At 41.3% G+C, this 17,102-nt stretch overlaps 3 protein-coding genes across 6 annotated transcripts in view; 2 read left to right on the top strand and 1 right to left on the bottom strand.

The window, feature by feature from the left end:
* MDN1 (midasin AAA ATPase 1) overlaps nt 1-8,557 on the top strand; it is a 141,982-nt gene extending 133,425 nt beyond the window's left edge. For all 3 annotated transcript variants that reach the window (XM_084890422.1, XM_084890421.1, XM_084890420.1), the window contains exons 95-102: nt 647-736; nt 1,755-1,870; nt 2,470-2,644; nt 3,750-3,823; nt 3,924-4,038; nt 4,714-4,777; nt 6,291-6,433; nt 7,145-8,557. In XM_084890422.1, coding sequence (XP_084746548.1) covers nt 647-736; nt 1,755-1,870; nt 2,470-2,644; nt 3,750-3,823; nt 3,924-4,038; nt 4,714-4,777; nt 6,291-6,433; nt 7,145-7,333 — 966 coding nt within the window. In that variant the 3' untranslated portion in view covers nt 7,334-8,557. The remainder of the gene's footprint in view (nt 1-646; nt 737-1,754; nt 1,871-2,469; nt 2,645-3,749; nt 3,824-3,923; nt 4,039-4,713; nt 4,778-6,290; nt 6,434-7,144) is intronic.
* On the bottom strand, nt 585-12,416 carry LOC311625819 (uncharacterized protein). Its single transcript, XM_084890458.1, has 6 exons — nt 12,279-12,416; nt 8,700-8,855; nt 6,748-6,856; nt 4,797-4,879; nt 2,159-2,192; nt 585-719 (listed from the first exon to the last, which is right to left on the bottom strand). Exons 2-6 carry the CDS (start codon nt 8,812-8,814, stop codon nt 671-673), a joined length of 390 nt encoding a protein of 129 aa, XP_084746584.1. The 5' UTR covers nt 8,815-8,855; nt 12,279-12,416; the 3' UTR covers nt 585-670.
* LYRM2 (LYR motif containing 2) lies at nt 12,163-16,670 on the top strand. 2 transcript variants are annotated; one of them, XR_014795568.1, is made up of 4 exons: nt 12,163-12,304; nt 12,972-13,112; nt 13,575-15,155; nt 15,201-16,670. XR_014795568.1 is itself a non-coding variant. In XM_084890459.1 (3 exons), the coding sequence occupies exons 1-3, from the start codon at nt 12,260-12,262 to the stop codon at nt 13,653-13,655; spliced, it is 267 nt and encodes an 88-aa protein (XP_084746585.1). In that variant the 5' UTR covers nt 12,163-12,259; the 3' UTR covers nt 13,656-16,670. The 2 variants fall into 2 exon arrangements, 1 of the variants encoding a protein (XP_084746585.1); XM_084890459.1 differs by having other exon boundaries at nt 13,575-16,670.
* The last annotated feature ends 432 nt before the right edge of the window (nt 16,671-17,102 follow it).

The raw sequence follows: 17,102 nt of genomic DNA, 5'->3' as shown, positions 1-17,102 counted from the left end.
CACATCCACCATCCTGTGTAAGGAGCTGGCAGGAGGGTTAACAGTTTGTGTTGGTTAAGTAACAGGATCTTTGATTTAATGCCTGCATTTAGGAAGAACAGAGTAACCAAGTTGCTTTCCCTGATTATTTGACTTAATGGCAGTCTTGATTAATCAAATAATTATTTCATTATTGATATTTTCTTGGGCATTTGGTTTTGTTTTGCTGGATTCAATTGATAAAAGTTAACATTTCCTTTATCCATCTTGTCTCAACAAATGGGAAGCAGAAGGATTGTTGTCTGGCATCTCCTTACTGTGCCATTAAATTTGCTTGTGTGTTGCCCTGGCTGGCTTGGCTTAGTGGATACAGCATCATCCTGTGGACTGAAGGGTCCTGAGTTCGATTCCAGTCAAGGGCACAGGTTGCAGGCTCGATCCCCAGTGGGGGATGGGAGGCAGCCGATCAATGATTCTCTCTCATCATTGATGTTTCTTCTCTCTCTCCCTTCCTCTCTGAAATCAATAAAAAGATATTAAAAATTTGCTTGTGTATTATGTCTCAGGGGTATGCACTTGGATTCATACTGCAGAGAAGAAGGCAGCCTGGCGGAGTTTGTGATTCCAACCTGGGCTGCCTCTCATTTGTGGTTTTTCTTCTTCTTAGTCCTTTTTAAAAGATGTTGATGAGCTAAGACAGGAGCTGGAGAGACAGCTGGAAAGGTGGCAGCCACACGAACCTGGAAACCCAGAAGAAGTAAGTCACTGGCCTTTTCATACAATATCTTGACTTTTGTTAAGATACAGAAACTTAACTCTTTGCACTCCGAACCATTCTGGACATTGGCTACCAGCTACTCGACGCTACTTTGCGAAACGTGCGTTGAATTAACTCAATTCCCCGTAATCACTAATAAACTGCAGTGTCCCCTGAGAGGGGACATCCGAGTGATATGTAGAATTCCGATGTCCCCTGAGAGGGGACAGCGGAGTGCAAAGGGTTAATAGATCCGTAGCTCCAGAACCCTTTGTAAAAGGGACTGAGTACATGGAGTATAATTATAATCCTAAAGCTCTTAAGTTTGTCCCTTGCCTGCTTTGCCACTAGACCTTTAGTTTAAATTAAAACAGAAATTATGTGATTAATTTTTTTTAACTTCTGTTGTTTACTCTGTATGGTTGTTTCAATGGTTGAAGATGGGGCAAAAGGATACTATATCATTCTCAGGTCACCTGGATCATTAGCAGGTGGTGTATTACGGAAGTGTAGATCAATCAGAAGTTTCACTTTTAATTTCTTTGCATTCTGAATTTACTGTATATATACATATTTTATTTGATTTTATGTCTCATCATCATCCCCACCACTTGTTGGCAAAACAAAAAAACATGGAGCTTTGTTTCCAGGAAATAAGCACACTGTTTAATGTGTCACTTTTGCTTTTAAAACATGACCCTGAGAGCCCACAATTAAGGGGCTGAATCTGTTGAGACCAAAATTACCCATTCACAGCTCCCTCTCCACATAAAGGATACAGGTTATACTCTGCAGGTGATGTGAAGAAGGTATTGATTTGGTCATGTATTTCAGTATTTTACAGTTTGAACTGTGAATTGTGGTTTTTGTGGGAAGGGAGACATTTTTAATCAAGTAAATTAGATAGCAGCTAAGAAAAACTTTGAAGTGTTTCTTAGTGTCAAAGCTTCACCTGGTTGTAATGACCGGTCAGCTCTGACATTGTGAAGGTAACGTATATGTTCTTCTGTTGTCACAGGAAAAGGCTGCAGCTGAAATGTGGCACAGCTACCTGATCTTAACGGCACCTCTTTCACAACAGCTGTGTGAACAGCTTCGTCTCATACTAGAGCCCACCCAGGCAGCCAAGCTGAAGTAAGTCGTCTCCCTCGGGTACACTAGAACAGCCCTGAAATGATGGCAGTATCGCCTTTTCCATTGAGCGCAGCACTTAACCACTTACGGCTTCGGATTGCCATTTCTGCTGCGCAGGCTCCAGCATAGTGTTCCCTAGTCTGTTGTCTACCACAGGATTCGGTGAAGTTTGGCACGAACCCAGTTCCTTTGATTCATGAGTAACTGATGGGAAATTGCTGAGCCTTTGTGTGTGCTGCTTATATTGCTGCTGTATGTCGGGTTATTCGCTTGTTGCATGTTACTCACCTAGATCTTTTCAAAGATGGGTCCAAGATTATAGCTGTAGAACAGAAAAGAGAATCCAAGACTTAATATTCAATGCAAACTTTTTTAATTTAAAAAAAGTCTTAATGCTTTTGGATCTGATTTTTATTGTCACATACATAGCCAGTTTTTCTGGCTGCTGATCAGGAGATCCTGGCCCTTAAACCTCAATTGCAGTAACACTTCACTGTGCCAGGTCACTGGTTATTTTGTATACGGGGGGTAATGTATTTTTAAAGTTTTCAAAGGATGAGCAATTTTTAATCTTTGTCCCATTTGGGTAAATTTAATAGAGGAGACTATCGAACTGGGAAGCGATTGAACATGCGGAAGGTCATCCCATACATTGCTAGCCAATTCCGAAAAGATAAGATTTGGCTCCGAAGGACCAAGCCCAGTAAACGCCAGTATCAGATTTGTTTGGCTATCGATGACTCCTCTAGCATGGTAGACAACCATACCAAACAGGTAAGAAAGAGAAGTTATTTAAATCAAACCCTGTGCCCTGGGACATCAAATGCTTTAGATATGACCTGGAGGAAACACCAGGTTAGTCTTTCTTTCCTGAGAATGCAAATACCATGTTTAAGAAGACCTAAAATTTAAAGAGTTCAAAAGGACAATTTCAAGATATCTCAAATATTTTGGTGCCTTACTGTTGTATGTTTTTAAAATTGTTTTATAGCCATGCTATGCTATTGTCTAACTGCAGAATAAGTAAATCTGACAATGTGTATTTTCCACAAAATGTAGTGTACTGCCATTCTTTAAACCATGCACAACATATCTTTTTTAAAAAATGTATTCATCACACCTTTCTATTAAGTCTGAAATTATCTAGGGTTAGAGTTCTATCAGTACCAACAAGGCTTAGGAACCTGAATAGAATTACTTAATTATATAGAAAGTAATATGCACACAGAAGAGTGTTGTTTTTTGCTGTTACCCAACACAAGCCAACGAGCAACCTAAAATGTACATGTAGGCTCTGCTGGAAAAGTTTAACCTCTGAACCTGGATTCAGCTCCCCACTACCACGTGACTCTACTACTGTGTGACTTTGGGCAGTTCATCAGAGTTAGAGTTGTTAGGAAAACTAAATTAAATGGATGTAGAATACTTGGTTTAATGTGTAGCACTTGATAGGTATTTAGATGTTAGTTGCCATATGTATCATCATAATCAACATCTTTATAGATGAATTTAAATTTAAAACTAATGCATAAATACATAAATAATTATGTATATTTATATATACATAATTAAAATTGTGGGGTTTTTTTTAAATTACTTTTTATGTCACCATAAAAGTAAGTTTTTAAAATTTATGGACCAAATATCTCAAGATCACTTTTGTGGAATGATGTCTAGAGCAAACCTTTTCTACCAGTGTAATGGGTTTCAGCACTTGTGGTATTAGCCAGGGTCCAAGGACACCAAGCTTCTGGGTTGGTTGTAAATAGCCGTATTAATGGGCTATACAAAAAAAGAAAGAAAAAAGTCTTCTGTTAAGAATCTTGGTATAAAAAAAGATTGATATTCTGATTCCTTCAAACCCTTAACTATTTCACAGCTTGCGTTTGAATCTTTGGCTGTGATTGGAAATGCTCTAACTCTTCTGGAAGTGGGTCAGATTGCAGTGTGCAGGTAAGAATGCCTCTTAATCACATTGGAAAACTAGTCTTCTATGGTTATTTTGTTCACTTGACAAAAAATAATCTTCATTATATTTGGCTTTCCCCCCAAGTTTTGGAGAGTCCGTAAAGCTATTACACCCATTCCACGAACAGTTCAGTGATCACTCGGGGTCCCAGATTCTACGGCTCTGCAAATTCCAACAAAAAAAAACCAAGATTGCTCAGGTATGCTTATGACATCAAATTTCTCTGCACAGATATTCTCGTTTAGTGGAGGCATGATTTTTAGAACACTTTCCTCCCAGTGCGGAATAAGGACAGGCAAAATTTACAATACAGAACAGTCTTAAACCCCAGCCTGTGTCCTGCTGGGATAGAAACTTCCTGGCACCCATTAACGGTGTATCCTCTTTTTCCTCAGTTTCTCAAAGGTCATTTTTGACTTTGTATCTTTGATTTTCTGGCTCCTTATTTTTTTTGAGAGGTTTGGAATATTTTTGAAAAATAAACCATTTCCCTTTTCAGGGTCAGGGCCAATCTCTCTCCGCGGTTAACTTAGAAAAGAAATGATGTAAAATAAAGCCACATGACTTGCTCATGATGACAGGTTCTCAAAACAGCATGAGACAGTAATTCTGATGTAGACATTTTGTGTTTAAAGACAGCTGTTTTGTTCGTTTGGGGAGTTAATTCACTTCTTATCCTCCAGTAAAAGTATTTCTTTTCTTTTGAAGTGTCATGTAGAACACTAGTGGGGTGTATGCCATATTTCAAGGATGAATACCAAGCAGTGGTCCTTGACTGCAGGTGACTGAAGGAATAGTTAGGTTGCCTGTAGATCTGAGGTGATTATAACTTTAAGCTCTGAGAATGGGAAGAGAGTTTAATTGTCTGTTTCAGTTTCTAGAGTCGGTAGCCAACATGTTTGCAGCCGCTCGGCAGCTCTCACAGAACATCAGTCCAGGTGAGCTGCATTCCCCTACCTTGTTGACAAAATGGTTTTCTGTATTTGCAAGTTGCCTGCTCCATCTCACTGCACCCATCACCATCTTTTAATGTGGATGCTCTACAGGGAAAGCAAGAAACAAGAGAGGTATTAGCCATTCTGGAATTTTTTTACTCCTTTATTTAGAAATTTTTATTAAACCAATACCCAGGAGGCTTATAATAAATGAAGGAATTAGATACTACTGAACTAGTATACACTTACTTGATAGATTGGGTTGAGAGTTATGAAAGAGCAAGTTATAAAATATTACAGAATATTCATACAGAGGAGGACATAATTCAGAAACCAGCTAACCCAGCCATGATTGATTTGGGCCTTGAAACACACCAATTCTTTATCTAGTTCTTCACAGAAATCTCTGTTATGATAGTATCATGGAGAACTGTTGGAAGCAAGTCTTTTTCATACATCTCAAGACTTGGTAAAGGTCTTTGACAGAGAAAGACAGCCCACCCTCAGACACTATAATCTTTAGCTGATAACATTATACACTGAATATTTTTAAACATTTTAATTCACCATTTATTTTTTAATGGTCCCGTGTCTCCCCTCCCCTCCCCCGCCCCCCGAGTTTTTAAAGGGAAAAAATCAGAGAAATCAGCAAAATTTTGAGAAAAAGCCGAAACCGGTTTGGCTCAGTGGTAGAGCGTCGGTCTGCGGACTGAAAGGTCCCAGGTTCGATTCCGGTCTAGAGCATGTACATTGGTTGTGGGCACATCCCCAGTAGGGGGTGTGCAGGAGGCAGCTGGTCGATGTTTCTCTCTCATCAACATTTCTAGCTCTCCCTTCCTCTCTGTAAAAAAATTTTTTGAGAGACAGGTCCAGGTTTTTGACAGACACTTTCTTCTAATATCCTCCTCAGTACTGCATTTTTATATTTTAATTAGAGGCCCGGTGCATGAAATTTATTCACGGGAGGGGTGTGTCCCTCAGCTCAGCCTGCAACGTCTCCAATCTGGGACCCCTCAAGGGATGCCTGACTTCCCTCCCACAATCCAGGATTGCTGGCTCCTAACTGCTCACCTGCTTGCCCCTAACTGCTTTTGCCTGCCAGCCTGATCACACCCTAATCACTCCCCTGCTGGCCTGATCACCCCTAACTTCCCGCCCCCAACTGTCCTCCCCTGCAGGCCTGGTCCTTTCCCCAACTGCCCTCTGCTGGTCATCTTGTGTGTTGGGGTGATGGTCAATTTGCATATTACCCTTTTATTATGATTCTCCAGAGAAGTTTATCTAAATGTGACATCCCCTGAAACACTACTGGGAAACTGTTTTATTCCCAGAAGCTTTGTACGTATGCCGTCCCTGACGCAGGCATATCTAAATAGAGGTCCCTTTTACTTATGCCCAGAATGTATCGGATCCAGAGCTGTTTGATGTCAATAATACAGAGAAAGCCTATACTGATTTGTCTTACTTTAACAATTCAGAACTACCTAAAGATGGATTTCGTTGTGTTCTACTACAGACACTGCACAGCTCCTCCTGGTGGTCTCTGATGGGCGTGGCCTCTTCCTCGAGGGCAAAGACAGAGTGCTGGCGGCAGTCCAGGCTGCCCGGAATGCGAACATTTTCGTCATTTTTGTGGTGTTGGATAATCCCAGTTCCCGGGTGAGCGGCTACGAAAAGCCACTTTTCTGGGGATAACGTTGAGGTGGTGTTCTTCAGCCTGTTCTATCTGAAATATGGCCTGGGTTGCACCATCACACTCAGAATTCCTAACACAGTGTTCTGTCAGGCCCTGCTCTAGGTGTTTATCATTTTCTCATTTAACTTTGCAATAACCCAGTGAGGTGGGGATTATTCCCACTTTAGTGAAGGACAGAATCACTGATTATAGGTGATGAGTAGGAAAGGCAGCATTCTGGCTGACTCCAGAGAGCACCCCTTAATTACCCATACCAGCTTTTGACAGTTACTCATACCTCTGCAGTGCCCTCCTCCCAACAGGAAGATCAGTTGCCAAGTGAAAGATGTTAGTCCACAGCCAGTTCTGTTTCAGGGAAGCATGGTCTCTGCAGGCCAGGTTAAAGCCTAGACAGCAAGTTGAAGATCTAATGTGAATAACCCAAGTTGAGAATGGAACACACTCATCACAGGGAAATTGGGTTTTCTTATCCCCCTTTCAGTGCCTATTCTAGAAGGGGTGCTCAGAAAGACTTTCCTCCTTAAGGAGTTCTGAAAGTTTTGTTTTACTTAGTAATGAAAGCTACTCTCACAGGCAGGAATTACATACGGGAGACCTAAAAAATGTTGGTGAGAGACAGCCTGGAAGAGCTAGCCAAGGACACTGATTTATTTCAAAATGTCTTCTGTTGGCAGGATTCTATCTTGGACATTAAAGTGCCAATTTTTAAAGGACCCGGAGAGCTGCCTGAAATCCGATCCTACATGGAGGAGTTCCCATTCCCCTTCTACATAATTCTTCGCGACGTGAACGCACTCCCCGAGACACTCAGCGACGCTCTCAGACAGTGGTTTGAGTTAGTGACAGCCTCTGACCACCTGTAGACCGAAGCTGAGGCTTTAAACCACGGTCAAGAGCTGCTTCTTGCCCAGGTGCTCCTTTCTGGACACAGTTTCTGAATTTGCAGCTCTAAGTTTTATCTTAGGTCTGATTTATAAAAATGTATTGCAATGTACATTTTGACATGATTTCAGAGAAAACTTGGGTTCCTTGCTTGGCCTAGGCTACTTTCCTTATAACAGGTGGGGCAGCGAAGGAGCAGCAGGCATCTGGTCTGTACCTGAGAGACTGCCCTACCAGCCCGTCTTGGAAGCTGTGGCCTGAGAGGAGGCCAGCCTGTCCCCACCGTGGGCCCAGCTGTCTGCTTTCCCTCGAAGGGACCCTGGACACCTGCCTTGAGGAGCTGCTGCCAGGAGCTTGGAGCTGTGCCAGTCCTTTGGCTAAAGGCCTGACGGGAGCTGTGCTTTTGACCCCACTCTAAGGTTTGGCTTTACCAAGCCCTTAAGTGTAGACCCAAAAGCTGTCAAGTGGCTGAGACAGCTGCAGTCCTCAGAGGCCGAGTGTGTTTCCTTCCTGTGCTTCCCGTGAAAAGAACCGCCTCCTCTTCGGGAGGTGTGTGTGCGCTCATGAAGCCACCCTGGGCTCCAGTAAGCGGAGCTGATCCGGGGGCTGCGTAAAAATGAAGTGGCTTTTCAGTGTCCTTCACATTTGCTGCTTCGGGAGACTATGCAATGATGGGAAGATGATTATCCCCTTGTATTCCATTCTCTCAGTGCCATAGTCCCTGCTGTTGTAGTAATTTATTTAGTTAGTTCCTTTTCTTATCAGTTAAGGGGAAGAATCATTCCTTACACTGCTTTCAAGCAGGACTGAGCCAGTTTTATTCTGGAAAAGATATGCTGTATCCAGAAGAACTAAGCAGCTACATCTATTTTTTCCCCCAGTCAAAATACATCAACGGTTTTTACTTGGCCAGAAAGCAGTGATTGAATACTTGAAACTGTTCTACTTAAGTTCTGACCGTCAGAATGTTGTTTTGTAGACAACATGCCATGATGTAATCGTCTATCTCCATGTCTGTTATCAAGTTACACTGTGAAGTTTGCCACTCTTTTTGAGGTGGTCAACAAAGACACAGATTGCTTGTTGTTTGTTTAACCAAGTGTCCCAAAGCATGTACCTGATGTTATATCATTTATTTTTTATTCTAAAAAGCTATGCAGCTTATATTCTGAAAACTATTAAAAAATATACCAGTGGTGATGTAATTTGTGACCATTCTTAATGGAACACAACAGAGAAGTGCAAAGGGAATGGTCTTATCTGCTGGACCAGTCAGCTGTCACTGCCTTAAACTGGCATGACCCCACAACATCAGTGGCTTTTCCTACAGTCGCGTTTATTTCTTACTTGTTTCCATGTCCACAGAGGGTGAGTTGCGGGCCTCGTGGCGATGGAGAAATGGCAAGTTGGTGGAAACAATAGCTCGTAAAGATTCTGTTCCAAAATGACACATCTCTTCCATTCAGATTTCATGTCAAAGCCGTTTATGGGGTAGGATTGGATCTGGTAGGGGAGAAAACGACATTATGACAGTGATGCAGTAGTCTCTATCTTTAATTGATAAGACCATCTAAACCAGGGCGCTGCAGCTGGTTTGCTAAGATAGTGACTCCCTCAGCCCTGGAGCAGCTGGTTGGGTCTGGGACAGTAGGCATTCCAGTAAGCAGCTACCCAAGAGTGCCCTTTTCAGCTTGTGCTGTGATGGGGAAAGGGTTAGGAAGCATGGGAGCAGTCACAGGAGACCTATCAGGGATTGGGGGAGGGTGGCAAGCAGACCCTGGCCCAGAGTACAAAGCACACATCACTTAGAAGGTTCCGAGGACACACTGCTACTCAGTCTTTACATCTGCCTTACTTTTCTTTCTTCATCCAAACCCTAGTCTTGTCTGCTCTAACTTCTAAGTGTTTATCTTATCTGACTCCTCTGATGGCATTGTAGCAGGAATTCTTTTACTGTAGCCAGAGGTATTAAATAGTATCCTGTAGTAATCACTTCACTTCATCCTACTCACAATATCCAAGGAGATCTTTCAAAAGTTCCTCCAGAAGTCTCGGCTGTGAAGAGGGCATTATTAGGGTGCCCTGACTCTGCTGTCTTGCTCTCTCTGAATCCCTACCACACTATTCCATCTATCACAGCAAACAACAGGGATTCTAGAATCTGCCCTGTTCCACACATTCTTTTCTGGAATTCTCTTACCTACTTTCCTTTCTGACAAACACATGGCTCTGATAAACCCTCCGGGAAGAATGAGCCCCCATATTATGAACCTTGGCATCTGTATTAGACTTACATGTCTTCCTGCCCAAAGTGTGGGGCTGCGGAGAGGGAGCAAACATGGCTCATGACAGCATTACCAGTGCCTAATAAGCAAATGTCTGGATGGGAAGAAGAAATGGGGTAAAAATGTGTTCTCACACATTTTTTAATTTACTAGAAGCCCAATGCATGACTTCATGCATGGATGGGGGTCTAGAAATACAAAGTATTTCTGAAGGTTTTCTACAGAAGATTAAGATTTGGGCAAGAAACTATAGGGGAGTCTTCTTGCCAGATAATAGACAACACAACAAAAATTAAAAACTAGTCACAGGTGAAATAATCCTGGATTATTCAAATCCTAAGAGAATTTACCATATAGGCCTCACAAAGTCCAGGAAGAGGAATAAACTATTAAATGGTATCAAAAGTATAGCTGAGCAGCTGAAAAAGAACTTAACATCCACATCATGCCATGAATCAAAATAAATTCTAGTTGGAGTAAATATTTTAAACATTAACAATGAAAAAATTAAAAATTGAAAAGCCTCAAAAAATACATATTGTTATAGTATAGAGTAGGGGTGTCAAACTCAATCAGAGAAGGGGCCAAAATCTAAAACCCAGCCTAAATCGCGGGCCGAATGGTTTACTGAACAGTCATAAACTGACAATGTCATAAACTGACAGTGGAGTGCAGTGATGACAGCGCGGTGCGGGCCACATTGCAAGGCCTGGTGGGCTGGATTTGGCCCGCGGGCCGTGTGTTTGACACATGTGGTATAGAAAGTTAAAGCTACATAAAGGACCAATTTTTTTTTTAAAAGGAACAAAAAAAATAGACAAACAGCCCACATAAAATTAGAATAAAACTCCTTACTTTAAATAATAATTTAAGTTAAACAAATGAATTACTTAATTACATATAAAAAAAAGTCTTAATCAGCAATAATGGACCAAAGTCATATAATTCAAAAAAGAAATGTAACTAAAAGTGGTCAGGGAGCCGAGACCAGTTTGGCTCAGTGGTAGAGCGTCGGTCTGCCGACTGAAAGGTCCCAGGTTCGATTCCGGTCAGGGGCATGTACGTTGGTTGTGGGCACATTCCCGGTAAGGGGTGTGCAAGAAGCAGCTGGTCGGTGTTTCTCTCTCATTGACATTTCTGTCTCTCTATCTCCCTCTCTGTGAAAAATCAATAAAATATATATTTAAAAAAATAAAAGTGGTCAGGGATATTTAACTTCACTAACATTTAAGTGTATTTTTATTGATTTCAGAGAGGAAGGGAGAGGAGAGAAAGAAACATCAATGATGAGAGAATCATTTATCAGCTCCTACACGCCCCACACGGGATGGAGCCCACAATCCAGGCATGTGCCCTGATCAGGAATCAAACCATGACCTCCTGCCAGCTGGGCAAACTTCACTAATTAAAAGGGGGGGAAAAAATCAATGAATTGCTATTGCTAATTGGTACACAAATTTTGAAAAAGTGGTCATGGGGTAAGCCTGGTAATGTTAAAAAAAACAAAAAACGCACCATTAGCGTGCCTATATGTGCCACACCCTGTTCTCAGTGCATTACACACACAAGGGCTCTGAGGGAGATGCTGTCATCTCACTTCAATGGGAGGTTTAGCAGCCAGAGCACAATTTGGAAAAGGAAGCACCAAAAAGCGAGGCAACAGGTAATTGAACATATTTGTAAATGTTCATCAAGTAAACAGATCATTGAAAGATCCTGTTTGGTTGTATTTTAATTTGGAACACCCTATTTAGAAAATAAATACAGCAAAGATTCACTAACCCCCTTATAGTATTATAATCTAAATACTTGTGTGTGTTGTGGGGAGGACAAGATAATTATAAGGAGATGAAGACAGGTTGTGCATTTCCATGTTATTAGTGATACAACGTTCTTAAAGCTGCAATGGGGCAGCCATTGAAAGCCTGGTGACTAACGAGGATCGTGAAGACTGCCAGGAAAATGATTGCAATTAAAAAGGGCAGGATGAGAAAAAGACAAAGGAAGAGGGCACAAATTTTAAAATAAATTAACATGTAAGCTTCTAGTATTCCTAATTGCACACATTCAAAAAGTTCAAAAGGAGTACACCAGAATAATTTCCCTCCTCACCTCTAAAAAACTGGACTTCCATTTAATGAAACTCATAACCATGTGTCAGGAACTGCGCTAAATGCCTTTCCACTCACTTCATTCTCAACCGTCCATGACAGAAACTGCCATCCCATTGAACCCATGAGACTCAGGCTAAGACCCTAGTGGACAAACTGTGGCTAGCAAGTCACATGCGGCTCTTTGGCCCCTGGAGTGTGGCTCTTCCACAAAATACCACAGCCTGGGCGAGTCTATTTTGAAGAAGTGGCGTTAGAAGAAGTTTAAGTTTTTTTAAAAAAAAAAAAAGTGGCTCTCAAAAGAAATTTCCATCGTTATACTGTTGATATTCGGCTCTGTTGATAATGAGTTTGCCAACCACTGGGCTAAGACAACAAACTGATTCCCGAGGCTGCAAGCGGATTGCCCAGCTACTGGCGTCTCCCAGGAAACCGAACTCGCCCCGCCCCCTCGTCCCTCCACTTCCGCTCCTGCGCACTGTGACTCTAACCAACCCGCAGTGTGGAGGACATGGCTACTTCCCGCTTACCTCCAGCGACACTAACGCTAAAACAGGTACCGGCTATTCTCACGGGCCTTCTAGGACAGCGTCCCCAGGTCTAAGCCCAGTTCTCCGTCTCTCCCTGCATCCAACCTACGGGGCGCGTCTGGGGAGCAACTGGGCCCTGTGACCCCCGCACGCAGGCTGGGAGGGGGCGGGGCCTGGGGAGTGCTGGGAGGGCGGGGCCTGGGGAGGGCGGGAGGGGGCGGGGCCTGGGGAGGGCGGGAGGGGGCGGGGCTTGGGGAGGGCGGGAGGGGGCGGGGCCTGGGGAGGGCTGGTGTGGGGCGTGTAGGCAGAAACCAGTCTTGTAGGACAGAGAAGACTGGGCAGGCTCTTGATCTGGAGCCCTGAGGCTCTGCCAATGATATTGATCTGCGGAAAGAGTAGATGAGGTTACAGGGGGATTTTCACAACAGCGGGCATTTAGAAAAAGTGCTTTTGTTGTGGTTGCAGTTTTTCTGCCCAATATTCAGCTCTCCATTTTAAGGGCTCTTACGGTTGACAGAGCAAACAGCCCAAATAAACTTGTTTTCTTAAGAGAAAAATAAAAGGGTTTCTCTTTGTCTTTTCAAAATGGCAGACCAAAGAGAAGTGATCTGGTTACAGTTTGTTTTGCTACAGTGGAGCCCCCTGGGCTGTACATTGCGCTGTTGTAATGGCCATTTCTCCTCCCCTGCACAGTTCTTGAGAAGGCAGCAAGTTCTCCTTCTCTACAGAAGGATTTTGCAAGCCATTCAGCAAGTTCCAAACGATTCTGATCGCAAATACCTGAAGGACTGGGCCAGGGAAGAATTCAAAAGAAACAAAAGTGCCACCGAGGAGGTAAGAACAAGATCATAGTAATGACAGCTGCCAGCCCTTTTTTGTCTTGTTTGGTGAATCTTAAAAAACGTTTGGTAGACATCTTGGAATATAAAAGTCACTGAGATGAGATATCTTGATCATTGCTCTAATGTTACTGATTTTCCACTTAACTATTTAAAATTTTACAATCTTTACTGTAAGTATCTACATTCTACACTAGCATCACCAGACTTTCCTCTTAACACTCCCTTACCGCCCCCCCCCACACACACAAAGGAAAATATTGTCAATATTACGGCAGGAAGGTCTGGGAAGTATGACTGACATTCACCGTGCACTCCTGACTGTTAGATTTTGGCTTCCCTAATATGCAGCAATTTGAATTCTCAGCACTGGTTCTTAACTTGAACAAACAGAATAAAACAGCTGCACCTGGATTAACCAGGTAAAACAGTGACCAGATCTCACTTTCTCCTACAGGTTACAATCCGGATGATGATTACACAAGGCAATATGCAGCTCAAGGAGTTAGAAAGAACACTTGCTCTAGCAAAATCTTAACTGTAGCATTATCCTGAAAGATTTTCAAAGTCTCCATGTGTTTTTTGAGCTTAGGCTCAATGACAGGCAGCCCAAAGTCAAGTCAAACTTTTTGTGTGTACAACGCTCCAGCAAAATATCAGAACACGTCACAGAGGGCAAAGAAAAGCCGCATCGGAACAATTGCCTTAGCACTGAAAAACATATCCTGCATTTTGAAAATTTTTTTTGGATTTGTCAGCAGATTTTATAAGAAGCAAAATCCAGTACAAGAAATGGTCAATTAGCACATAAAAAAGATACTCATCACCATTATTCATCAAGGAAATGCAAATCAAAACCATATGAGATACTACACTTCCACCACATGCACTAGAATGGCTGTAATCAAAAAGGGAAATAACTACTAATGGGAGAGAGGTGGAGAAATTACAACCCTCATATATTGCTGGTGGGAACATAAAATAGAGCAGCTTACTTTGAGAAAACAGACTGTCAGTTGCTCAAAAGGTTGAACTTGATTCAGCAGGTTTACTCCTAGGTTTACAACCAACAGAACTAAAAACACATGTCCTCAAAACATTGTACACAAATGTTCATAGCATTATTTCATAATAGCCAAAAACAATCCAAATGCCCACCAACTGATAAATGAGTAAATAAATGTAGTTTAAACAATAAAACATTCAGCAATAAAAAGGAGTGAAGTTCTGATTCGTGCTACACACAGATGAACCTTGAAAGCACTAAGTAAAAGAGGCCAATCACAAAAGATCACATGTTGTAGGATTCTGTTTATAGGAAATGTGTGGGATAGGTAGATCAGTGGTTGCTAGGGCTTTGGATGTAATGGAGAGTAACTGGATATGGGGTTCTTTTTGGGGTGATGAAAGTATTATAAAGTTAGGTTTTAGTTGCATAACTCTGAATATACTAAAATCCATTAAAACGTATATTTTATATGTATTATATGTGAATTATACCTCAATAAAGCTGTTGTTTTTAAAAATTAAAATATAATTGGCTTATAACATTGTATAAGTCAATAAAGCTGTTTTGAAAAACAGTATGATAAGTTGGATTGGGGTTATACTGACCTCAGGAGATAACCTGGAACTTTATTGAAAACCCCTCCCGTATTATCCCTCAGGGTGGTTGAGGTGTATTCTTCAGATGTGTCATGATTTAATACTGAAAAAGACCACCACTGGGAATCTAGTCTTTGTTGGAGAGGAGAAAGAGAACCTTAATAAACACCTTGAACACCAAAAGAAGATGAAACGAATGCAATTACCTTAATATCCATGTCGAAGTAGCACAAGAAATCGTTAGGGAAGATCTTCGGTGACGTAGGTTCTCCAGTGTCAGAAAAAACAGAGCTTAACCCTTTGCACTCCGAACCATTCTGGACATTGGCTACCAGCTACTCGACGCTACTTTGCAGCGGAACCGTGCGTTGAATTAACTGAATTCCCCGTAATCACTAATAAACTGCAATGTCCCCTGAGAGGGGACATCCGAGTGATATGCTAGAATTCCGATGTCCCCTGAGAGGGGACATCCGAGTGATATGCTAGAATTCCGATGTCCCCTGAGAGGGGACAGCGGAGTGCAAAGGCTTAAAGAGTACATCAGAGAAAGCCGTGGACTTCAGAACACTTTTGAAAGAGACCAAATGTATAACAGTTAATGTAGTCAAAGAGAGTCTGTGGCAAGAGGCTGGAACGGGCAGTCCCGCAGCCTGAAGTCCTCTGTTCATCTGCAGAACAGATCTAAAAAATTAATCCAAGAATCTGACCAGCACCTGAAAGATATAGAAAAGATTACACAGAATGACAAATGGTGGCCGATGGTGGCCTATGTCCATGACTACAGCCAGGGTCCACCTCCACGTCCCACAGCCTCAGCTCGTAAGACAAAATATTCCTGTATACTTTGCCTGTATACTTCTCATTCAAAATGCCTGCATGAGACAATTTTTATATTTTATAAAGATGTGCATTAGCCAACCTACTTACTGCAAAGCCATCTGATGAAAAAGCCATTTGTGAACAGTTTCTGAACAGAGAACTCGGTAAAAATGTTCTTTGAGTAGCATGACTGACATACTCAAGTATAGGCTGTCTCTAGAAAATCTAAAATCTCAAAGCTAAAAACCATCCTTTCAAGATGTGAGGAAGTCAGTGACTTGCTGTTCTTCCTAGCAGTGGTGTATATGGAAAATAGAGCATTTGTGGTTTGAATTTGTAAGATGCAAATACCAGAGACTTCACAAAAAACAAACTAGTTTGGTTTTTAAAATGGGTAAGACACAGAACTTAATTCTTACCTTAGAGAAGCTAAAATTATTATAACTGACAAGCTTTTACTTCAATTTATAAAGAACAGTTTAATTTTATTAGTTCACTTACATGCTTTGAATATTCCTTCTGAATAATAGGTCAAGTCTGTTGTTTAGCCTAAGACTTATTTAGCAATTTCTCCTCACATATGAAATGATGGTCATTAAGAAAGATGTTGGCCAGAACAGAACTGCTGGTGAAATACGTTTTTTTCACCATCTTAATCAGTATTCTGATAAAGACAAGTTACCTTCCTGAGTATGTTCCCTGTAAACTACACTCCTGTTTGAATGTGCAAGTCTTGTTCCTAAAGTTTAACTTTAAGAAGTTTGAATGTTCATTTTATGTATTTGAAGAATAAATCTTTATTTTAAAATTTTAATACAAAAGCTTTCTAGCATAGGAGAAGTGGCTAAGGCTATTTCTTATTTAGCATATTGACTGCCCTGATGTCACTGCCCCCTTTTAAGTGTGCCGTCAGGTTGGAAATGATAAACTCTTGGCAATGCTATTGAAGGTGCCTGCAGAGACACAGGACTTGAAAGTTTGAGGACAGCAGAATATTCCCCGGTACGTATCATGCCAAAGACCCAGAGAGCTGAGAGGCTGAGACCCATACTTACCTAATTCTCTCTCTTTGATGAAGGAAGGAAAATGCTTGTAAAAAAAAAAAAAAAAAAAAAAAATAGCAAAAGGAAGCTGCTCACATCAACTTTGAAAACAAAATTAGGGTTATGTAGAACAAGATCCAAAGAGAATAAAAAGCAAATTGTCACTCGGTGCCAAACTAGAAATCACCCTGAGCTACTTCCTTCCTTGAGTCAGGCAGCTGAGAAATTATACTAGAATTAAGTTAATTGTTTACTGAGAAGAGTGAGTCCCTTTACCCATTTTGTATTTAAAAAGTGCTTTGCTGTACTGTATCTTGCTTCTGTGTAATTAATTTAAATTAATATATTCACATTTATAATAATATTTGACTTACTATGTAGAAAAAGCATATTTCCCTTTAAAGTTATAACAAATACATTTTAATGCTTTTTCTTATTCATAAGATGTATTCTAAAAAGTTCATTAGCTTTTTAAAACTGACTTGTCTTTTAAGTCTTAATTGATTGGCTTTTAT

This window comes from Pipistrellus hanaki, assembly GCF_964339955.1.
Source record: "Pipistrellus hanaki genome assembly, chromosome: 7".
Classification (NCBI taxonomy): domain Eukaryota; kingdom Metazoa; phylum Chordata; class Mammalia; order Chiroptera; family Vespertilionidae; genus Pipistrellus; species Pipistrellus hanaki.
This window is presented reverse-complemented; position numbering and strand designations above follow the sequence as displayed.